This window comes from Pelecanus crispus, chromosome 2 (assembly GCF_030463565.1).
Source record: "Pelecanus crispus isolate bPelCri1 chromosome 2, bPelCri1.pri, whole genome shotgun sequence".
NCBI classification, from domain to species: domain Eukaryota; kingdom Metazoa; phylum Chordata; class Aves; order Pelecaniformes; family Pelecanidae; genus Pelecanus; species Pelecanus crispus.
This window is the reverse complement of record NC_134644.1, coordinates 69,599,908-69,624,563: the sequence shown is the minus strand read 5'-3', so window position 1 is coordinate 69,624,563 and position 24,656 is coordinate 69,599,908. Positions and strand designations below refer to the sequence as shown.

The 24,656-nt window shown below is 47.2% G+C and overlaps 1 protein-coding gene across 1 annotated transcript in view; it reads right to left on the bottom strand.

Moving 5' to 3' along the window:
* NFATC1 (nuclear factor of activated T cells 1) overlaps positions 1-24,108 on the bottom strand; it is a 108,981-nt gene extending 84,873 nt beyond the window's left edge. Inside the window, exons 1-3 of the mRNA XM_075705022.1 lie at positions 24,033-24,108; positions 17,955-19,053; positions 8,991-9,150 (exon numbers count right to left, since the gene is read on the bottom strand). Of these exons, the coding sequence (XP_075561137.1) occupies positions 8,991-9,150; positions 17,955-19,053; positions 24,033-24,108 (1,335 nt within the window). The remainder of the gene's footprint in view (positions 1-8,990; positions 9,151-17,954; positions 19,054-24,032) is intronic.
* Positions 24,109-24,656: the final 548 nt, after the last annotated feature.

Here is a 24,656-nt window from a genome sequence, read left to right as displayed (position 1 = left end):
TTATGGATGTGATTTTTTACTCTTCTCCTATATAAAAATTAGAAAGTATAAAACTAGAAAATATTCCAATGGAGTTACATTGGTGTGAAAGTGATGTGAAACATGAACTGGCCTCCAGTATATCTTCATACAGAATGCACACACTATAATTTTCATGATATATATGTTTTATATAATTTGGAGTACCAAGAAGAAAAAAAAAAAAATCATTTGCCCTGAGATATTACTTTTAGGAATAGAGGACAGATGTCTAGTTGCCAAAGCAGACTTGTAAAAAATTAATCACCTGCCTCATGCAGGTTAGCAGTATTTGGCAGGTAGGTTAGCTCAGCTCATAATGAAGCATCTGGCTTTTGGTAAAGCTGCATTTTAATTTTAACCGTGTTTCATTTCAGCTTTTGGGCGCATGTCAACATGCAATAATCTGACAAGTCTGGAGCAGATTTGCTGACTGGTAACTTTGGTGTAGGTCTTCTCAACTGCAACCAAAACTAAGTCAAGTAACAAGTGTGGTTCACACCCAGACTGGAGCCTCAAGTATCAACCGAACCTCCCTGTTAAGCCATTTTAAACCCAGTCCTCAACATCTTATTTTCTTAAAAACAGCTAAATTGATTAAGAGTCAGCCAACTCCTAAGCATGTACTTGAATTAAGCAGGCTAAGCTGACTGACTTCAGGAGTACCCCAATACTGCTTTGAATGTGGTTTGGTTTTGGTTTTTCTTTTATACTGAGGTCTGGTAATTTGAGGCAAGCAAAAGGTCTACCCATGTTGTATTTTTCCTTAGAAAAGTGGGTACCCATTTGTAGCGCTACTGGTAGCCTCTTTTGGCTAACCAGAACCAACCGCAGCTCCTTCTCAGACACTGGGAGGGCAGAAGAGCTGCTGAAGCTCAGAGAGGACTGCAGAACTGCAGCCTTTTGATTCTGATTCTCATCACTTTTAGGTGTTCCCCGATGCATGCATTTTCAGTGGAAGGATGCTTCTACCACAAATTTACTGGGAAGCCCTCCCCTTCCCCCCCCAGTTGTCCTTGTGAGAGAGCAATCACTATGCAGATGCAAGGGCCATTTTTTAACATGAATAGCTCACTCATTGGAATAATGTTCTCAAAAGACAAAGATCTATTAGAGCATGAATTAAGCAATTGCCAATTTTTGGGTTTACACATTACAACCATTTTTTAAGCTTTCCAATCTGCCAAAACCCTCAGGAACCTCACTGGCTGTTGTTTTTCTCTACTTGTATCACTTAAGCTGAACTACTTCTTTCTAATACTTTTTTTAAAAAGAAAGACAAGAGAGAAGAGATCACACTATGGGCTCCTGAGCTCTAGCAGATCTTGAAAGAGAATCCAAAGGAAGAAACTGGGAACATTTAGCTCTGTAAGCACATTTGCAGCAGCCTCACTAGGAGTACTACAAACGCCTTTGTTGGGCTGCTGCGGCTTTTGCAGGTATTTTTCTAGCACACCTCTGCAAAGAAATCGCCTATTTCAACTGCTGATTATATTTTTGTTTCCATCTTCATTGAACACCACCCACTGACAGATGCTCCCCAGGCCTGCAGATACACTTGCACGTTATTTAGTTATGTAGAAAAAACAAGACAAGGGGGATTTTTCTTATCTTGCTTGGGACCTGACCACTTGCGGGAAAGGGGAATGGCAATTTCTAGAAAGAAAATTCGGAGACAGAGCAAGAGACAGCATCTGCAACTTTTAGCAGGAGTGATGCAATATTAAGCAGGGGGCAAAAGAGATGGAAAGGACAAGAAAGTATAGCCCTCAAACAGTCAGGGATGAGTCCTGATTCTTCCCTGGAGAGCAGCAATACACATTTTTGAGATATGCTTACAAAATAATGAAGAATCGCCCTTTCAGACAACGTGCAGAAAAGACTCTGTCTACGCTGCAAACAATTCACTGAATGAAAGGATGCAGCATGAGCCCCGAGGACAAAGTAAATGAGGAATAAGAAGACTTCTACATTTATGTTCTGCCTTTCTTGGTCTTGCAGAGACTTCCATCACACTGTTTCTAGGCACTCAGCGTGCATGTGCTGCTGGTCACCAAAACCAGCCTGACAAGGGAAGCAGAAAGGATGGCTCTGTCAGCAGTGGTGGCGATAAAGATGACTCCTCTGCTTCCTCCCTAGATCTAACCTAGAAGGTCTTTGCCTTATCAACCACCACCAGGGGACAGCTATAAGATACCCCACACAGTGAGACCAATGCCACCGACTCCCTTGTTGCAAAGGACAAGGCAGAAAGGAAACCAGGAGAGGCCAAGGGAGAGGAAAGCCGGGAGCTGATATCATCATCCCCTTTCCCAAGGGAACGGAGACAGCAGCAGTGGAGGAGTGGGAATGCTTTCCATCCCCTCCTTCCTCAAGGCCACCACTAACTTTTGCTTTGCCTGTGGCCAGTGAGTCCAAACTGAAGGCAAGGCTAGGATGTTGGGCTAAATCCTTCGAGCTGGAAAGCCAGATTGAACACCTTGGCATCCTAACAGCCAGGATATGTACTGCGGCGTCCGTCAGGCTGAGTGTGGGTGAGGTATCATTTTTAAAGGAGAGCAGAGTGCATCCCCCAAGTGCTGGCTGGTGAAAATTTTGTTTTTCATTTGGAAAGGGCTGTTGCGCCAAACAACAGAGGCCTATCCCCAGGACTGCTCATAAATCAGAGCTGAAGCTGTATTTTCAGGGTCGTGAAATCTTCACCAGCTGACAGCAGCACACTTTCCAGAAAGGCTCCCTTCTGGACTTGGCCCTTCTCAGGGAGGCCAAGCTACCTACATGGCCGTGCTTGTAGAGCTACCCCTGTGGGACCAACTTCATGTGAAATACCAAAAAAGAGAAACTCCCCCCTTCCCAAAATATGATCTTCTAACGATGAAAAACTGTGATAAAAAGCTTTCAATGGGCTTTCTTCCATTTGTTGGATTTATAGAAGCAATAGCAGCCTTAAAACATCTGCCAAATCATTCTACTTTTCAGCTTTGATTATCTGTCTGCTAGTTTGAGGTTAGCTTTAACTATACAGATGCAAGAAGTGAGAAAGCCATTCAGCTTAGATTTATTTTTAAGAAGTACCGGCTGTCTAAAACAAGGCTATAAAATGTAGGCTCCCTGTCTGGGTTGTTGTATGGTTGCATGGCTTTGTGCTATTAATTGCAACCTGGCTAACAGGTGCTTGCCAATGTCTTTATATCCTCACCATAAGAAAGGATTATATTTCCATCTGGGTAAAAGGGTGACGCTGTCTTCCAAAAAGAAGTTAAGAGCACCACGGAGAGGAAGTCCGCTGTGGCGTGACAAGTTGAATCACTGCTTACTAACAAGAGTATGCTCTCTTCTCTGCTCTGATGGACCCAGAGGGGTAAGGGGAAAGCGGCTAACATGATTTTTTTCACATCCACTCCTCTTGGTCAGGTGTCAGATGGCCATGAGCTGGACCCACCAGGGACTGTTTTCTTTCCAATTCCCTTGACTCACGCAGCAATGGTGACAGCCCTGTTGTTTAAAACAAACACACAGCACTGGAGGACCCCTACCAAGAAAAGCACTTACGTATACACTGCAGGTATATGAGAAGTCCCATACTACGTACTTAAAAAATAACCACAGGCTCACTCCTGCTGTGCAGCGTCAGAGCACTGCTGCGAAGGACTTACCCTGTTCTGTCTGGAAGAGCCTTCCTCTCAGCTTCCTTATCCCTTTATCTCCTTCATCAGTGGTCTTTCCAGTATTTTCCTTCAGCTCTTCATTTCTCTCTTCTTCCCATCTTGCCTTCTGTGTAACTGCACAACCCTATTACCTCACGCTGTTAACTATTTGTGAAGCTGGGTGCATGAGAAGTGCTATATGAGACTGTGATGTTAAAACGTAAAGCCGCAACCTGGATGCATCTGCAGGTCACTGGACTGACTGCTGCCCCCTGAAGTTACAATGGTTTGATGGACAAGGCTTTCTACTCCCTGAGGGGTTTGCAAAAGGTATTCATAGCTCTTGGGTCTGGAAGATGAAAGGACTTTGATAGAAACCTGTGGTGGCCAGCACCTGGACCTGGACTACTTGAGCTTGTTATCCAAAAACAACAAAACCAACTGATGAATGGGAAGCAAATGATAACACGCTCCACGTGTTACTGGGGCGCACAAACAGCTCAGAGGCATGTTGGTGCCTAATTATGGTGATGTGGAGATGTACGAAAATACTGAGACAGCAATTGGTTTAGAGAAGAGTTTGACACTTGTTAGTCACAAGGGGATTTAAAAATCCCAACGTATGCCTCAAGGCCTTTGAAAATTGGACCCAAAGTGCCTACTTGAGATCTTGTCGAGAAATGACACAAGCCAACTCTTGTGAGCAAGTCTCCTGGCACAGACAGCATTTTGACTATGTAAATCAGCAGACAAATCATAGTGTTTTGCCTGCAAAATGAGGGAGCTCAGACTATTCATCTGCTCACGGGCTCAGATCAAATTCTGTGTTGGAGTGCACAAGCCATACGCAACCTCTACCATCTCACCGCAAAGCGATACAATGAAAGGCAAGGCAGCATCCGATGCATCTTCAGTATTAACTTATTTTTCCAAGAGGAAAACAAATTCTGGCTAGTACCGGTTACCTAGACAAGAAAGGAAAACCCCTACAACTCCTTTTCTTTGCTTTTTCTAACCGATTTATCTACCTCACGTCAAGAGTGATCTTGAAGAAAATTCCTGGCATATTTTGTGTCAAAAAAATGAATAATAATCATGACTTTTGAAAGTGCCTACTAGACTATTCTGTGCATTTGAATATTTTCTTTCACCCTTTAGTCCAGTCTTCTATGGGAGTAAATCATACCCTTTAATTAAACATTCTTGAGTATTTGGATTTTATCTCACAGATACACCGCACCCTGCTTGTAAAAATTCCATCTCAGGCAGCCAAAGTGCTTGACTTATTCCAAAGATGAGTTATTAATTAGAATATCTATAGACCATGTATTTATAATCTGGTGCCATCCCTCCCTGGGGATCCCAAACTTTTATCTGCCAGATTACTTACCTGCAGCTGAAACAGAGCCATCGCTAGCTGGAATGTAACCCCCATCTCATGCAACTCCTCACCAGCACTTTTAAAATGAAGAATGGGAGATAGGTCCAAATGTTCTGGATGTAAACCCCTTGAATTGAGTTCACTTCGCTTAAAATATGGCTGTAGCTCCGTGGGTCTCCTAAAGTCCCCATTCACTTCATCTTGCTCCATTCAGAGAAATCCTCACCCTAGTCGTGAACTCCTGCAAATGCAGAGGTGCCAGCAGGATGCTAACAGGCATGATTTCGCTCCCCGAGTGGTCCCAGGTTTCACCCTCACCTGGCACGGCGCGCAGCTTCGTAACGCCTGACGCCAGCTGGGGCACAGGCCCCGTTCTGACTCAGAGGGGGGAGTACCCCGGTCTGAAATCACCGAAGGCAACGACAACTCGCAAAATACTTCCCTGAGCCAAGGGGTAAAAGCCGGTGCCAGCCATGAGCTCACCACCGCCACTCCCCAACACCGCTCGCTTGCCAATCTTCTGCAGCATTTTTAGCTTGCTAGGTGCGCCGGCTCATCCCACTCTCAAAACGTTTAGCAATCGAGAACAGTGATAGCTTGGGGCTGCCATGGCAGCCAAACACCCAAACAGGCAAAGGCGAAATGTGAGAGAGAGGGGTATTGCGTTACCAGGCTCATTAGCCCTCACAGGCAACTTGAAGCGCTCAAAACTGTATCGTTCCTAAGTGCAGACGGGAGGGTGCAGCCAGACCACAGAAGGATATCCATAGGAAATCCTGCTGGCATGAAATAGGCCTGGGAGACAGCCCGCAGGAGCCTCCAGTGAGCAAGCCGCACGCAGATGATGGAGAGAAGATAAGGAGCGAGTGGCGCCTTCCAGCACCAGGTCGGGGCAAGGCTCTGCTGCTGCAGGCAGCTGCCAGCACCCACCAGGCTTGCCCCTTCCGTGGGTCAGCATAAACCCCCACAGCAGCCTGCCATGCTCAGCACTGCCTGCTCTTTCCCAGGCTCAGTTTTGGGAGAGGAGAGTAACCTCATACACCGGTGGGCACTGAGCATGCTGCTGGGTCCCAGTGCAAAGCTCTTCAACTTTACATGTGGCCCTCTCCAGCTCCAGAGAAAAGTCAACAGCCTGGAGGAGCCACTAGAGCCAAGGAAAAACCTGGTCTCCAACCCTGGACTTCATGTCACACCCACGAGAGACTCCTGCCCTCCTACACCACCGCTCTCCTCATCCAGCACGCTTGCCTCAGAAACCTTTGATTCTCGGACCCTTCCACCTCCTGCAAGAAGAGATGGAGCAGCAGCAAGGAAGCTAACGTTGCCTGTAAAAAAAAAAAAAAAAAGATAAACACACTCTGGCTGCAGAGAAAGCAACCTCCTGGCAATTTTGCTGGGGAACTGTGCCATGAGCAGCGGATGCTTTCTGCATTTACTTCTTCTCTGCCCTAGCATGCCCTACAGATATATGGAGATATTAGCGTGAGCAAATCTCCTGTTTTGGGAAGCAGGATGCTAGCAAGAGGGGGGGTTGAAACAGAGAAGGGAGGAAGAGACCTCCTTGGCATTCTCCTCTTGTCAAAGGTAAAGGGGAAGAGCTTTAACAAAAGCAGAATTTAAGCAAACTCCCCCAAAGCAGCAACATAAGAAAGACCTGACTGCCCACATGGGGCAAAAAAAATAACAGAAAAGGGTAGTGCAAGAGGTCAGAGCAGTTTTATGAGGGGTTTCCCTGAGTCAACACAATTGAAAACACCAGGAAATTAATTAGAGGAAAAAGCTTGATCCAAAATCTCTCACCTGAAGACACTCGCTCTCTAAGCTTACACCTCAGTGTGAACTTTGAAGCTTGGGCTCCTTTCTGTATAACACAGTGGACTGAATCAAATCCGACCCAAATACCTGCAACATCTGGAAATATGCTGATTCAGAGATGCATTTTACAGCTTTTGCCAGTCACCGATTTATCAGAAGTTACTCCCTAGATTCCTCCTCCTCCTTTCATTTATTTATAAGTAGTTTTGTTTTTGAAGTACTCCTTTATTTCTAAGTACTTACTATATCTCTTATAAAAAGTATTTATAAGTATTTTCTTTCTTTTTTGGAAGTACTTTTCATCCATCCATCCAACTCTGGTCTAAGTCAGAAGCTTTTAAGTATTTCCTCAAACAGATAACTCTGGCTGGGATGGCAATGTCAGCACGGAGAAGCTTTTTCTGGCCCTCTTTATGTTTCTGTTCTTTTTGGAGAAAAGGATGTTCAGGTTGTAATAAAGGGACTGAAAAATACATTAATCTTTATTAAACCGGTAAAGCCAATTGACAGGGCTAGGACTGGCTGCTTCCTCCCCTCTCCCTTCATGCCCTTCCGCAGTTTCCTCTCCTCTCCCCTCTTCTGACACTTGTTTTTGTTTGGAAGTAGCACGCTCACTCCCGACAGACCGGGACAGGGGATGAGAGGGGAAATGTCTGGACGCATTTAGTCCAATTAAATGTTGGCATCACATTCAGTCTTTCCAAAAAGCACGTAGGAAACTTTAAAGGCCAGGCTGGCTGCTGTGAACTGATGCCTCCCCATTTACATTTCCTTGCATCAAGCCACAAACAGAGTAGGTATTAATTGTCATCAGGCGTGTCTGCCACAAACCCCTCTTTAATATCATTCACAAATGTTCTGCTAAAACCTTTTGTCTTTCAGCAGATCACTTCCATAATCCCATGTCGCGGATGAGTTTTGGCACAGCTAAAGAGCGAACTGTGTTTGCTGCTGACAACTCCCTCACTTTCCTTTTTCAGCTGCCGCAGCGGCACACAAATTCTGTAGTGGCACATGTCACTGCCCAATGTCATCTCAAACTCGCATCGTTCCTTCGAACGACGTGTTTGCTAACAGGGTTTTACGGCAAATAAACAAACGCACACCAGCCCTGCATGTGTGGTCTGTACATCATCTTGAGCCATCCAGTCTTTCGACAAGCCACTGCTCCTACGGGAAGGGTTGTGGCATAAACCCAAGCAGCATGAGCGCGGTGGCAACACCTGCCTCCCTCCCACAGACAGTGCCCTGACACCCACGGGTCCCACGGCATCTGGGCAGTGGTAAAACCCGGGCTCTGCTGCACAGGGGGTCACAACCCCAGCAGAAGGCACTGGAAGTTTAACTTCTGGGTGAGAAAGAAGCAGCTGAGGAGGCACAGGCACAGTTGGCTCTCTCCTGCTACTACTTCTTTTTTTTGTTTTAAACAACTAAATCTTGTTCTTCCCACTCCTGAGAAAAGTCCTTTAAAAATGAATGAGACTAGTCATATAAATGAATTAAGGGTCAGTTTACAGCGTTATTAAATTAAATGCTTTATATACAGTAACTGAAGAGTCCAGTAGAATTCATGAAACTAGATTCAGACCTCAGATGGTTTCCAGAGTGGCTGGAAGGGTTTAAGGAAATAGACAGAAGAAACTCAAAAAGCCTCACTTTGCTCAGCATTCACTGCAACATCCAAACTAGCAACATACTTCCACATTACTGCTACAGCTCTGCCCTCCGACATGTTCACAGCCCTGATTAATCCAACCACAAGTTAAGGAATAAGTGTTCTGAGGCACGTCCCCAGCTGATCTTAGTCTAAACTGCATGTCTGGAATCTGACTGCACAGATAGGTCCATGGTCACCACTTGCCAGCTGAACACTTGCTAAGTTGTACACGGACAGAACAGCAATCTGCTTGCGCCGTATTCGCATTGCTAAGAGCAAGTGGATGCTCTTGCCTTGTTTTTAATAACAGCTTGGTCCATCCAGTTTAAATACGCTCTAAGGTGCGCTTAGGCGCAGTAATCTTTGAGGATGGGAAAAATCTCCCGTCAGTTTTTGGTTTTGAAGAAGAAAGGGTGCTCACCAAAGAGCACCGAAATAAACAACCTGTGCTGCTCGTTACACATTTTGGTACCTGCACAATAGGGTGGCCCCCCGCAGATGCCTTCACAGCCCCTCGACTGCCTTCTGTCTCGTAATGAGCTCGGTGGTGGGATTTCGGCTGCACTTCAATACGCAGTTCATAAGGTCCTGAGTGAGATGGCAGCTGCCAATCAAGGGCAGGCAGGGATGGGCTATAATGGAAAGGAAAACATATTAAAAATTAACATCAAGTACACTATCACAAACCACAAGCATCCAGCACTATTACTTTAGAGACCGTGCTTCGCAGTTCATCCTTCACCATCTTACATTTAAAATTTCATCAATATGGATAATGCCATGACATAAGTAATTCAGAAGATAATGGTTATTTTATGAAGATTTATGGTTTGAGCATATCTGATGGCCCAGATGCTACCCCATTTGTAAACAAAATGGAAAAATGTTAAGACACAGCTTACAAATATTTTAATATATTGATTGTTGAACCAAAAGGAGAATGGTAGGCAGAAAGACGCAGAGGAATTTAAGGAAGAGGATTTCTGCTGTGGAAGTGAATGCCAAATCAGCTCTGGAGGAGTTCTGTATTTAATGAATCTAATGGATTTCAACAAATCTGCTCAGTTTACAGGGGGCGGAAAGAAGGAAAAAAGCCATTTCCCAGCTTCCTTTCCAACACAAAACACGTCAGAGAGCCTCAAAGCGAAGCAAGTCTCTTTCTGGTTCGTGCACTGCAAAGGAGCCAGCTCTGAAGTCAGAAGTTGCTTACAAATCCTACTAACGATGACGCACAAGCCAGAAGAAGATCCAGCTCGCTCTTCCGGTCCTGTGTTTACTCTGCAATTAACTAAAATATTAAGGATTCATTACCATCACACAAGCAAGCAGACCCAACAGCATGCAATGGTGGGGAAGTGTCATTCTTAGAAACCCACTTCCAGTGTAAAACCACACTTGAAAATAGTCAGCAGTGCTTGGCTGTAAGAAATGCCAAGTTGATGCTTTGGGGTGAAAAAAAAAGAAAACGAAACAAACAAGCACTGTTGAAACAGTGTTAGACGTGAGACAAATTTATTGATCTTAAAATCGAAGCAAAAAGCTTCATGATGAAAACACTAATTTTATGTCTAGAGTATATTCTCTCTTTCGATGAATTCTCCTCATCAGATGTCCTTCAAAAGCCTTTAGAAGTAGTTAAACGGCAGAACTGCAACATACTACCCTGTCCTCTTACATCAAACTTTATTATCTCTCCCATCAGCCTGGGGAAGACGACCAGCAAGCAGAAAATCATGGTCCTCCACCCTTTTGTTGTGGCCACAGACCTGGGCTGCCTGCCATGGTGAGAGGGCTCATCCCGCCGCAGCCTGCAGATGAGGAAGCTGAAGGGCTAATTAGCTCTCGCCCCAGTCTGCAAGGAGGCTGGCTGCTGGGGATTTACCGGTTCCCCGCCTCGCTGCTATAGCCCTGCTGCAAGGACAGTCTGAGCAGCTTGAATCATGGCTGAAATGAGCTGGCTGGGAGGGAAAGGATGCAAAAGAGCTTCTGCGCTGGGTGCGTATATTACAAGCACATATTCAGCTGGAGACTGAATACTCCATTTTACTTTCCCTGTGATCCACGCACTGCCCCAGAGCGCTTTTGGCTCCGCAGGCATCACTGCTTTCACATCCCTCAAAGCATCCCTGGTGTCTCCCACCATGGGCCAGAAACTTTAACCACTCACACCAGGTTTTTTTTTGCTTTGCCTTTTTTTTTTAAGTGCTTATCCAGCCCTTTATCACCAGCATATTTTAACTCCTATCTGCTAGTGCATATTTGCATATCCACTGATGGGACTTCAGGTGGTGCTAAGTTTCTCTACATGATCTTTCTTCACTGCTGATAAATTTGCCAATTTGAGCCATGTGATTTGAATGCCTATAGACACGCATTACAGGGGTCAGCTGGAGACATTAACTCCCAGCCCTGGATGAGGAACCAGGACCACCCTCACTCCCTGGGCAACTCCTGCTACCCCAGCACAGCTTGCTGGTGAGTTGCAGGCTCCGAACTTCCAGCTGCTCTGCTCTCCAACCCGCAGGACACAGAGCACCCTCAAAAATAACAGAGGGGTAGAGAAGAAAGTAGCCACACAGCTCCCAGCTCAGCCCAAACGGGAACTCATCCAAAAGAAAGAAGTTGCCCCTGTGGGGGCTCCCAGCGCCCATGAACATCTGGATCCAGCAGGAGCCAGCGGGGCACTGTCTGCAGAGGCAAGACCCTGCCAGGGGCAAATCCTGAATTTGGCTACTGCCCTCCCAAGCACGGGAGCCCCAGCCTTGGCTAGAGGCAGGATGCTACATCTTCTGAGCCTTGTGCAAGCCTTTCCCCCAGAATGGCCAGAGCCCACCTCAGAGGCGAGGAGAAGCTCTTCCGCTACTGGACACGCATACAGAGCAAAGAGGCAGCAAAGAATTACAGGCAATTGGCCATTGTATATAGCCACTATTCTTTGCCTAGCACATTAGGTACACATACTTTAGTCTGAAAAAAATCTCAAAGAAAAAAAAAAATCTGGATAAACCATATTTGACTAATGATAAATGACAAAGAGCAGAGCAAAACAGCTGTGTCTCTCCTGGTGACAATCAGCACACATTTTTCAACAGATGTTTCTGGTTTTAAGTAAATTCTCACTTGATGGATCTTTTTTTTTCTGAGGACACAACATCTATCAAATTAGAAATTTTTAATATTTAATTAAAAAGGACAACTCTGACTGGCAGCATGTAGCCCTCAAGTGAAGAAGGATTTTTTTTTTTTTAAAGATACATGGAATTAAGTAATAGTTCCATAACTAACTACATCTCTTTAAAAACCAAAGAAAAAACCCACAAAAAAACCTTTCAAATCAGCACCCGAAAATGTCAGCATAATTAAGTTGTAAAATTCATGCTCTCAAATAAAGCCTGAAAATAAAAATACAGTTTGGTGTTAGCCTGCAATCTATCATTGAAATTCCAAAATACCACCTGCCCAATTATAAATTGACAATTAATGGCAGTTTTCCTGATAAAGGAAGCAGAGTGATGCATTTAACAGTGTCATGGGCTGGGGCTGTCAGAGCTATTTCCTATGTTAGGTTATCTTCATCATGCACTTAATTTCCTGCAGCTAAACGTGGTTAAAGGAAAAAGTCACCAAGCAAATGGTGTAGTGGTAGAATAAAATCTGGTTGCTGCAAATGAATCCTATCAATTTGAAAAAGCCCAAACTACCTCATCTAGCCAGCATCATGCGGAGGGGAGAAACGCCCCTCCACAGGGGTCAAGAAGAGAAATAAAAGGTCTTCATGTAGTCTTCCTATCAAATATACGTTGGTGTATTTCCCTCAGAATTTTCCACCAACTGAAAACCTGTCCCATTCCTTTCTATGTGTCCTGCTGTAATGAGGGATGGTTGTTTCAAGGTGGGTTCACAAAACCTGGTGTTAGGCTGTAGAAAACTCACTCAATATAACTCCATTCTACGTAAATCAGATTACAAAACAGATGAATAGTGATTTATTTTTCATACACCAGATACACAATATGATTAAATCAAAACCAGATTATCCAGTCTGGCTGACTTCTGCCTTTAGCAGAAAGATTTATCAAATTCAAAAAAAAAAAGAAAAGAAAAAAAAAAAAGATACTAAGCAGCACACTGGAATAAAGACAGGGAGGAAACAAAGCCAAAAACTTGTACTAAACTTCGCAAAGGTGTTTAAGCCCCTTTTTCACGTGCCTGCTATGCATTTGGGAATTAAATTACCATTACACTTTCTAAGCTACTAGATGCCCAAGGCCACTGAAAAAGAGATTTGCAAACATTTTTGTCCTTAACTAGGCTGCTGTGCAAAAGGTGTCAGAACAACTGCCGGTCTCACACAGCGCCTAACCCGCTCATTGGCCAAGTACCACAGCATGGAGTCACCTACCCCAGACAGCTGCCTGACAGCAGCATAAGCCACTGCCTGGAAGAGCGGGACGGTAAGTGTGTTTTAGCGCCTGAAGTAAAGCAAGTGACTTAGAAGGAGTGTGGCTGAGGCTGGGTGCCCTGCACTAAACTTACTTTTTCTAACAGGGAGTGTTCCTTTAGAAGCAAAAACATAACTTGAGAAACCACAGGGCTGCTGAAACTTTTACCAGGCTGCTAGCTTGCCTCTGCTCCAACTGTGCACCAAATGCAAACATGGTTACAATTTATTATTTATTACCTGCGCCTCACATAGAAGCAGATGCCTGTTAAAGATCCTTGTGGGTTTTTTTGAAGAGTAAGAAAATGATGATGATGCCTATGTGTCCACCACTTGGTTGTGGTCAGAAAAATATACCTGCTTTATATTTCACCTATGAGTTAACATGGGTAGATTTTTCTCTCCTTTTTTTTTTTTTTTTTTTTTTTTTTTAATTTCCTGTCTGACAATTGAGCAATCTGACTGTGAGCTGTTAAAATAGATGCTGAGCCCCACCCCAGACTTGGCTGGATTTTACTGGCATGTGGAGCAAGTAGCTCCTCCGTGGAGTGCATGCGGTGCACTGGAATTCCTCACACTGAAGTCTGAAAACGCAAGTTGTCATCATATTCCCAGATAATACTTAACACTACCGTCCTGAAATTTCACATTCAGAGATCAATTTGCATGGGAAATTTTGCATTTGTTGGCTTAGAGAAAGAACAACAAACTACTGCCATGGGAATGGAGATAACAAGTGGCTGGCATCACATCTCTGCTCCTTCTGAATTTAGAATCACGCCGTGCTAAAACGAGCCGGTGAAGGAAGGCCATTAATAAGATGCTCACAGGAACGTTTGAATGAAGTGAAAAAAACTCAGGAGAAAGTGTGGGGAGGATTAAATCAAACAAACAAACAAACAAAAAATCAGTCTACTGAGACAGGCTTCCAAGCAGTCTCCAGCCTTATGGTGCAGCAACCTAACGTAATCAAAAGCCGCCACTACGTGGTGGCAAACCGAACTTGTTGAAGCCTCTAAGTATCCCCATCCAGCATGAGTCTAGCAGGAGAGAGAAGAAGGTTAGAGACATTGCGGGCTCTTCCCTGTCCACTCTGCCCGTCCCCCAATTAACACTAACGAGTCCCAGGAGATGGCCACCGCCTGACAGCCACAAGTCCCCATTTCACCGGGTCTTGCCCAGACAGCCCTGCCTTTGCTTTGTCTGAAGAACTTCCTCTTGCTCGCCATAAACACACAAGTTTGCCATGAATGCACAGGTCAGCAAATCCGGTGCTGCTGCACTGGTGACTATCTCCTCTTAAGACAGCTGGTGCCCTTTTCCACCTTCAGAACCCCCCAATTTCTTGAGAAACTCAACTTCTCCCAAGTAAGGCTGTCCTCTACCTCATGATCTGGACCAAACCACCTATTTAAAAAAAGAAAAGCATCAAAGGGTATCTGAAAGGTCCACAATCAGAAGAAAGAAGGAAAAAATAAGCAATTTTTTAAAATCATGATTTTTAAGGAAATCACATGGTTTGGGGCCTCAATGAATGATTTTTTGCATGCTTGAGTTTGATACTGTCACAGTCACAAAAGTGGAATCCAAAAAATCCACAAAAAATAAACAAGCCCATTGATGCAGACTTTCGGCTTTTACCAAATGTGCTTTTGCAACTGGTAGACAGGTATCCAGCCATACATTCTCTGGGTGCAAACTACAGCCTCCGTATGTAAAACTACATGAACCTGTGTCTGTGAGGTCAAGAACATACATGTATATTTTTGAGGCTGAAAAAGAGACTGCAGCTAAAGAAAATGTGGCTTTCAACGGTTAAAAAAAATAAACTGTACAAGAGGGAGCTTTTATAAGCCACCTGGAACTGTGTTTCTATTCCTGGAAGCTCCTTTTGGTGTGGTAGACCTCATACATGCCATACGCCCAACCAACAAGCCCAACCATTTCTCTTCCCCCCTCCCCTCAAAAAACACTACATTTAATGAAAACTCAAGTGTTAATAAAGGCCAACAAACTTCTTGGATTAAACTGATGACACTTGAAATAACTACAGTGCATTACTTTTCAACAAGTAGGAAACTGTCTCTAGGAAATTTCAAGTTGTGAATACAGCAGCTAAAGAGGAAGTCGTAAAAAACGAGTAAGATACTAAGAAATCCGGCGCATTCATGAGTGCCTATACTTTTTGTTGTAATATAGGACGATTTAGGACATGCTAATGAGCGGGTAAGAAATAAAAATGGGATTTTAGTTTTGGAAATAGTCACTAAACCTGCCGCCATACCTGAGGGCAGAACTCCAGTCCTGTACTTCCATTTTGGCTTTGACATTTTTGCCCATGAGAGATTCTGCATTACACAGCACTGAGCTGCAATGGAGAAATATCACAGAAAGGAACACAACTGAGACAGCACAGGCTTGAGAAACACAGAGCATCACCTGCTCATACAATAACTGCCCATGCAGGAAGAGAGTCACACGTTCACAGCCCTTAAGGGGGATGTGTGAGCCCAAACCTGCTCCGAAGAGCCCACAGCCTAGGGACCGGGCTGAGCCTCCGAGCTCACAGTCCTCATAAGCAACCAAGCGAAGCACGAGGCACAGAAAGACTGTTTCTGTTAAGGCAGGCATTATTATACTCTTCTTATATACTCTTATCATTCCCTTGCTCCAGGACTTGAAAAGCCTGAAGTGGATTGAGCTTTAATTATGACAAATGAAAAACATCATAAATTTTAGAAACAATACAAAAAGGCAGTTTCTCTTTTAGAGTGATGCCCACTATAAAACCACGGGAAAGGAGACAGCACCCGGCTGATGGTCTGCCTGAGCCTGCTCCCTCCTGCCCCCAAAGACATGGGAATGCAAGAGAGGGAGGGAAAGGCGTCAGTGATTTTCCAAGGCATGCTGGCTTTTGATGAAAATTGTACCGCGTATTCAGGAAGAGACAGAGGAGGTAATCAAATCTGGTTATCTCGAAATCATTATGACCGGGTAGATTTTGGAGCCCGAGTTGTTTGTTGGAACCCACCCCTCCAGCCCTCACGTTTGAAATAGAACAGATGTGTAACATAACAGGAAAAAAATCCCGCTCTGTTGTGACAAATTCTTAACCAATTTTTTTGGAAAGATTTAAAATAACATAGTTTCTGTTGCGTAGGCTGTGATCCTGTTGACGTCCGTGCTCAGTTGCCCAGCACTTTCATATACATAAAACGAGAGGTATTTTTGGTGGAAGGAAGCACGGTCAGTGTACCTGATTGGTAAAATAACTTAAAATCACATTTCAACAGTAACTTCCAACTGCCCTAGAGCACGAGTTAATGAGATCACATGGAAACATATTGTGAATCAGGAAACATATTTTATACAAGACCAAAACAGTGGAAAAAAATGTTAAATACACAGCGTAGTGGGGCTCCGTTTGTACGCTTCACCTTTCTTGTTTGTGTTAGCGCACAGGCATGCCGGGTGCCTCCTGACAGACTGCAGCAAAGCGCCTACGGGCCGCTCGCTGCAATGGAAAGATAAAAGCCTGTTTGGTCAAACTGTCCTATTATTGCCCTTGAAGTCTTTGGCAAAAAGCAGGCCGCCCCAAAGCAAAAGCCCACGGCCAGCCTCTCTGATGAACGCAGGCTACTTGGCACTTCGGTGGGAGAACATAAAAGGCTTTTTTTAAGTACACGGGAAGGCTCTGAAGTATTTGCCTGGTGTTAAAAATCTCTATCCCAGCTCCGAAAGGCAGTGAGTGCCTACCTCTGGATGGCTCGGCCAGACCCAAGGATGTTGCTGCATTTCTCAGCACGGAATCGAGCCAGGGTCCTGCAAGGATCTTGGGCAATGCAGAGAGGAGGAGGAGGAGGAGGAGGAGGAGGAGGAGGAGGAGAACGATGAGGAAGGGGACCACAGCACTACATGCTGCAACACAAAGGGCCATGGACTGCTCAATCTCAGTTTTAGGAGATGGCACGTGGCAGAGGGAGCATGGCTGGAGGAAAGTGAGACTAGAAAGGCTGAGAGCGAGGGAATGTATCGCTAATTGAAACATTTCAGCTAGGTGCCCACTTCGTTCATTTTGAGAAAGACAGCTTTGCTGTGAAAAGCAAGAAGCCAGGTGTGCTTAGGGAGGAAGAGGAGAGGGGGTGGCCATCACAGCCAGGGACTGGGAACAGCCTGCAAACTTTTGGAAATCCAAACTCTTTTCCCGTACCACGTGCTTCTGTGTATGCAGCCTTCAGAAGACTTCAAAACAAAGACCATAACTGAGACCAAAAGAGAAAGCAATGGATGTAACTCAAATTCTGGCTATTCTGTTGTGCTTGCTACCCAGAGTCCTCTTGTGATAAATAAATGCGACCAGTATACTGACTATTATCAGCTGACAAATAAGGTTTTCCTCTTTAAACATAAAAATGGTGGGGAAGGAGGGAAAAAAGAAAATCACTGTCCAACACAGATAGGAAAAGAAGATTGATAAGCAGCTTTCAGATGAAGTGAAGTAAAAGCAGAAATAATGCAGAAAAGAACCATATTTCTATTCTGTTTGTATTCACTGTCTATAAAGCGTAAATGTGCAAGGCCCTGTAACAGCCACAATAATGAGACCATCTTCTTGTCCTGCAATAACAACATACTAAGACACAATGAACTATTTAAGTAAAGCCACAGGTCTGATGGCACCAAATTGTCCTGCTGCCTGACAAGCTTGTGAATACCCCATTTCCAGACTGCCCAGGCTGGGGCTTGTCCCCTGGGAAGCAGATAACCAGTTACAACCCATGCATGACCAGCTCCTAGAACAGCCTCTTTAACCCTTCAAGACTTTACTTGTGGTCACGCTACACCAACAACAGAGGCAGCATCACAAGATACGGCTAAGTGGAATGATTGGATGGGCAGATTTGGCAGGAAGCAGAGACAGGAAGGGCAAGGACGATAAAAAAAGCATGCAATAAAGATATTATCAGGATTGCCCTCAAAGTCAGGGTTCCTTACCTCATGTAGGATGTCGGAGACAGAGACTTTGGTTTGGCCCACTGGTAGGGATGCTGTGGCACAGACAGGTACTGCTCGCAGAAGTTTCCTTTCCTGATGTGCTGAAAGCTGGAGAAGTCTTCTGGTGACAAATCGGCAGTTGGCGATATGGTCCCGTGATCCTCGCCAGCCGGTTCAGTTTTGAGAGTCATGGACGGGGTGTGGTCGATGGCGGTCTTCCTCGACTTGATGGGAATCCCGTCATTCATATCTATGGTGCTGTCGGTGGTGAGGGCGTTGATGGCAGCAACAATGGCGGAGCTGGTGTACTGGTTGGTGTTCCCCAGCCACGTCTCATCCGTGACGCTCACCCGCGGCGAGTTTTGCGGAGATGGCGTGGGGGAGTGGTGCGGGGAGTAGGAGGTCTGCCGGCCGTTGAGGCTGTACTTTCTCTTGTTGCAGGGAGACGGAGGCCTGGAGTTGCGAGCCCCCAGCCAGTTCTCCTCTGTGATGCTCGTCCTGGGAGATGTTGATGGAGAGTGCCTCGGGGAAGGGAGTAAAGTGCAGGCCACCATGCTGCGCTGGTAGCCCTCCTCTGTGTCGGTGGTCTTCGGAGAGACACACGGGGACTGCCATGGCGAGGTCTGGGGTGAAGTGTATGGATACGAGTAGTTGGACTCGTAGGAAGACGCTTCGGAGTTGCAGCTTCTGGAAGACAAGCTACTCGCTGGACTCAGGCAGGATGGGTCTCTGTATGCCTCAATGTTTGGTAAGTTCAAAGTGGCAGTGGAAGGTGACCGCTTGGCGTTTGGGATGGCCTCCTCAACCTCATCGTGGAAAAATTGGTTGTTGTTATGATGAAGTCCCATGTAAGAAGTGATCTCAATTCTGGGGCTCTCCAGCGCTGGAGCTCCATTAGGTCTGATGTTTGGCGGCAGGTAATACTCGGAGGCCCCGCTGTCTATGTGTCCTCCGTATCCAGAAGGATGGTTTGTCGATGGGACAACTGAAATGACGGGATTTGATGTTTGAAGACCATGACATGGAGTTGACAATGAGGAATGTGCCACATTTAGAGGCAAGCCAGCATTTACATTTGAAGATGTATAATTATAGTGTTCTGGAAAAAAAACAAACCAACAAAAAAGAATGATATGAGGTGCTGCACAAATATACTCACTCAGTAACATACCCAGCTGGAGCGGAGGGACATGGCACAACACACAAAAGCACAGCTCTCCTTAACAACCCAGCCCACAGGCGTACCACACTAGGGGAGAAACTGCAGACTACCATCCTTGAAAATGCCACTAATTGAACAGCACAAGACAAGCTATCTTGGGAGGGGGTTGTATATGGACTGAGTTTGTCTCGAGGACACTCTTCTTATGTGAACCTTCAGAGCAAAATATGGAGTCTTCAAAGTTGCCTCAGCATTCAGAGACTGCAGTGCTGCTCAAGAGATGTGCTTTTACGTAAGTGAGCCTAATTCCCTCCCTGAAAAGTTGGAACACACAAAAAACACAGGACAAAAAAACAAAAGTGGAGGCAGACTAAAGCGAAGAACATGATCAACTGCATTCTGTTAAAAAAATTATACACAACCAAAATTTCCATTACAGCAAGTTTCCAACTGGTTCCAGTTAACTAGGATTTTGGAACAAGACAGACCTATTGACCTGCTCTGGTTTCTGGGACCACTTATCCTCCAGCCCAACTGGCAGAGGCCAGGTGAAGGGTAAACATGGATGTCTCACTACTCCACGACAGCTGAAATTCCACTGAAATTGCTGGTTATTGCGCACGCCATGTTGAGCGCTGCCAGCAGTGCACTCTTGGCCAACAGTCTAACCATTTACCAGCTCCAGGTGTATAAAAGCAATAGCAGAGTTGCACAGTCACTGTGGAAAACGTGGAAGGTGACAGATCACATCACAGACTCGTGCCGACGGGCTTCCGGACTCACCACAGGGGAACAACCCACCCTTTGCGTGCCTCCATCCCTGCTGCGCTACAGGGACCAGCATCTCAAAGCCAGTCTGCAGGAGACCATCCCTGCCTCGCCTCACTGTTGGCCTGCTGAAGGGGCTCCTTCAGCTCTGCTCCCCTGTTCCAGGGGCTGCATATGTCTCTCTGTCACCCGGAGACGCCGGCAGGCCGGCCACACGCAGGCAGACGGGCAGCCCTCAACCAACAGCAATGTGCCCCTGGTGCTCTGAGCAGTGGTGGGATCAGAGTCATCCACCCCGTGCATTCTGATATAGGGAGGCTCTGCGTCACCAGCACACATGGGCCAGAGCCCCTAATGCCAGTACCTCTTGCCTTACTGGCAAAAGACAGCAAAACCTTTCTATCCGGGACAACAGTTGCTGAACTTTGAGTCTGGGTACTGCTGCTCTGCAGGTTCCTCTCAGCAGGTTGGAAATGCACCCAGCTCCAGTCCCAAGCTGTGCTTGCAGCACATCAGCCTTCCCCGAGGTTTATTACGGCAGCGGCACTTTCCTGCAGCACAGAGGGGAAACTCTGTGTCCCCCCTGGCCACAGCTGGTCCACACAGGGAGCTTGTCCCCTTCCCTCCCAGGAGGCAAGCTCCCTTGCCCACCTTCCCTAGGGAGATACGGAAAAGCTGTGTTAATTACTGCAGCTGTTATTCCCAACCCGACCCGCTCCCTGGGAGCGCTGCAGATGCAAACGAGCCTCCGAGCTGGTAACGCCAGCGCAGCCGGCTATTCTCTTTCTTTTGTTTATCAGCTCAGCCCTCTCTGGTGTCATCCTCCGGCAATCCCGCGCTCGCCTTTCTCGCTGGCAACGACTCCAAGGCAAACGGTACTTAGGAAAAATTAACGTGCTGTCGCAGTTTCACAGCAACTCTGCGATGTTGCAGTCGATGTGTGTCATGTCAGGTAACAGTCAGGAACGATGAGCAACAACACCTCTTGAACTCACTCTCTAGTCTGCCTTCAGAGACCGGCCATTTACTGAGGAAGGGTCATTAAATTTCACCTGAGCGTGCCGCAAATAAAACTGGATTATTCAAAACAAGCTGCAGCTTCACACTCTATTTGAACAACAAGGCAGGCAGGAACTATGGAGAACGAGGTGCTACTTTGACAAGGATAATCCAACTGCGGTGGTCACAGCAAGGCGCAGATCTGCCTGGGGGATCAGAGTCCCCTCCTTCCAAAATTAGTCCCCTTTTGTTGCTGCCCTGCCACATGGCCACGCCACTCAGCATCACTGCGACCACCACCACTTCCCTCTCACTCTTCATGGAAAAAAAAAAAAACCCAAAGTGGTACAACAGTGGTAAGACCTTTAAGAAATTAGCTGAGAGAAAGGGTCTAAGCAGCGCCTTCAAGGCAGCTTCAACCCCTTCACTGCTTCCTCCAGCTCCAGAGGAAGGTGATGTCCCAGGCACCGCGCCGCTACGGGGACACTGACTAGGCTCTTCTTCTACATACGCCCCATGGGCCCTTCCACAGCCTCCCGGCCCGGCGTGTACATGCATGGTGTGGCGAAATGGCACAGCCGGCCGCCGCCTCCAGCCGGTCCCCAGCGCGCAGCCAGATGCCCCGGGCAGGGGACCACAGGTTCTGGCCCATCAGGTGGGCTTTGCCGACGGGGTGCAACAGCAGCATCTGCTGACTGCAGAATCAGTGCCTTTAGATCTTTTATTAAAAATAAATAGGTAAATAAACAAAATAGCAGGGATAATTATTACCTGCATGAAAAGTACTGTGAACCCACGAGTTCTCTTAAAATCTAACGCCTGACTAGGGTGCAATTCAAACACTTAAGTCTGCTGGAGATCTGCAGCCTGGGCTGAACAGGCAATATAAAGGCTCAGACCAGCCTTTAGGAATCCACTTGAAAAAAAAAATTAAAAGACAGCCTCAAGTGCTCCAAGCAACAAGTTCCCCTAATGCACACAGCAAGGAATAGCCTCTTTTAGAACTATTATACGTATTTTTAAAAAGTCAACTTTTAAAGGGCCAAGAAAAATAATGTGTCATACAACTTCTCACACAATAGTACTCAAAATAGAAAAAAGCAAGATCCAAATCCTTCCAAATGTATTTAGGTATCTTAAGTTTTCAGGCAGCATGTAGAAAGTATGCCCACCAAATATTAAAGCCCCAAAACCAGAAGTAGGACAGGACCAAGTCCTTAGTTTGTGAGCTAAAAACAACTGGCTACAATTTCTGAAAAAGCACATTCTTCTCCACAATTTCCGTATTCACAAAATTCATCAAATGCACATAACATTCGTAACATGCCAATGTTTTCCTCACCAGGCTGAATCAGACACATAGAAATAAAATGCCAGTCTTGAAGGATGGGAGACAGAGGTGGCTATAAAGGCATGAAACTGTATCACATAATACAGCTGTGTAGGGTATTTTGACAGTGCTGATAGGGACGAAAGGAAGGTTAACGCTTTAACACAGAGTCACTGTCATGACTGTGATCCATAGTGGCCCCCAGGACTGGTGCACTTACTACCAAGACACTTTCAATAATGTATTTTAGTATCTTGAGCCAAATCCCAGTATCAGATAGACCAGCGCAGGTCTGCAACAGTTCTGTTCCAACAAATCCACACTTACATTAAGTATAACTAGGACAAGAAACTGGACCCCTTGAGCTGTCAGCACACCTTCACATATTACATTTCACTTCGTGACAACATAAAAAATTCAGAATTTTTTTCCCTCTAGTTAATTTCACAGAGCAAAGGTTTTATTCCTTTCTGTCATTACTGGGCTGATCCTGCGAGGCACTGGGCACCATCAGTTTTTATTTACATTCTTTAGATAGGAATGCTGAACACCTGCAGCTCAGAGGGGCTTCAGAGCAGGTAAGGGCTATTTTACATTTCTAAAGATGAAGCCACGTCTAGGTGTCTAGGTCTGTGTTTAAATTCATGCTTTCAAAATTGCCTAATGGAGTTAGGTACTTTTCTCACTAGGACTTTTATACTTAATTTGCTTAGGCCCCTCCACTTTCCTAATTACTAGGACACTCATCTGAATAGCTTGGTGTGAAACTATTAAAACCACATTTTTCTAAAACCTGAGACACTCCTAACAATGATTTGGACACCGACAGTGCGTGTGGGGGAGCTGGGCAATTGGGGAGCATTAGGAAGGGGAGCACTATGCCTTCACCTGCACCCTGGCAGGCTGCAATATGCAGGCAAGGATTTGGGAACCTGCTTCAATTTGAAGGCAAAAGATGAAGCACAGCCACAGAAACAGCTCTACTCCGAGGCTACGTTAAATCATCTACTTGTATGAGAGCTTTTTATGGTGAGCAGCTATCGCTGACACCATAGCAGTCAACCTCATACCAGGAAACGACAACTTTCTCTCTCGTTTCCAGACTTGTTTGCCTCATTTCCACCTCCAGTATTGTTAAAAGTCATAAAAAAGAGACAGCCGGGCCGAGACACTAGAGTTGGGAACGGTGTGACCCGCGATAAATTCAGGCCCGTTATTTTTATTTACGGATGACCTTCAAGCTAAACCCTGAGCCTAACTAGCTCCAGCTCACGGCGGGAAGGGGAGGGGGGCAGAAGTGGTTTTTGAACTGGCCCACCTCTGTAACGGGCAAGACCCAGACCCCGACTCCCACCCCCCGGGGGCAGAGGGGGTGAGGGCTGTGCGAGGGGGTCGCCCCCCGCCAGCGCCGGGCAGGCTGCGCGGACAGCCCGGGCGCTCCCCGGCTGCCTGAGGGTGGGGCAGCGCTGCGAGCAGGCAGCGCGGGGCTTCGAGGGGCTCCATCAACACCGAAGTTTCAAAAACCAGGCACCGGCCGCCTCCCGAGTCGTCTCCCCTCGCAGGCTCGCCCGGGTGCTGCAAGGGCACCGCGGGGCAGAGCGCCGGCCGCCGCGGCCCCGCTCGCCGCTCCCCGGCGCGGCGGAGACGACAAGCGCCGCCCGGGGCCGGGCCGGACCGCCGGCTCCCCCGCCGCGCCGCCCCCGGCCGCGCTCCCCCCGGGGCGGGAGGGTATAACCTTCCCCTCTCCCGAACCGGGCTCCCCGCAGCATCCCTCCGCCGGCACCCCCGGAGGTGCCCCGTCCGCCCCGCCGCCACCCACCTCCGCCCTCATCGCTGTGCTTGAACTCGAAGAGGAAATCGAAATCAAACTCCTGCTCGGCCTCCACGCCCGTCATGGCTCCCGCCGCGACCCCCGCCAGGCTCCGGCACCCAGGCGGCGGCGGCGGCGCAGCCCCCGGCCCGCCCCGTCGGGCCCGCCCCGTCGCGCCCGGACACCTGCTGCGGCGGGCCGGGCCCCGCTGCCCCTCGGCGGCGGCGGGCTGCGCGCAAGCCCCGGCGAGGCGCGGGACGGCGGCGGCTGCGGGCGGTAACGTGACCCCGGCCCCGACGGGCGGCCTATCTCGCCGCCGCCGCCTCCGGTCCGCCCTCCCTCCCGCTGTTGATGTTTCCGGGTCGATGCAAACAACCGCGGTGCCCGGCCCCCCCCCCCCCCCCGCACCCCCCCGCCGAGGCTCTGCCCCGGCACCGCAGCCTGCGCGCCGCGGGGAGCCCCTCCGAGGCCGCGGCTACGCCCCCCCCGGCGGGGACCCCGGGGCCCCGGCTGCCCGGGGGGCGGGATGGGGAGGCCGGGGGTAGCCGGGCAGCCGGACTTCACCTGCTCCCGCCGGCGGTAACTAACGACGCAGGTGCCGGGCTCCCGCCAACGGCGCGGGGCAGCAGCGGC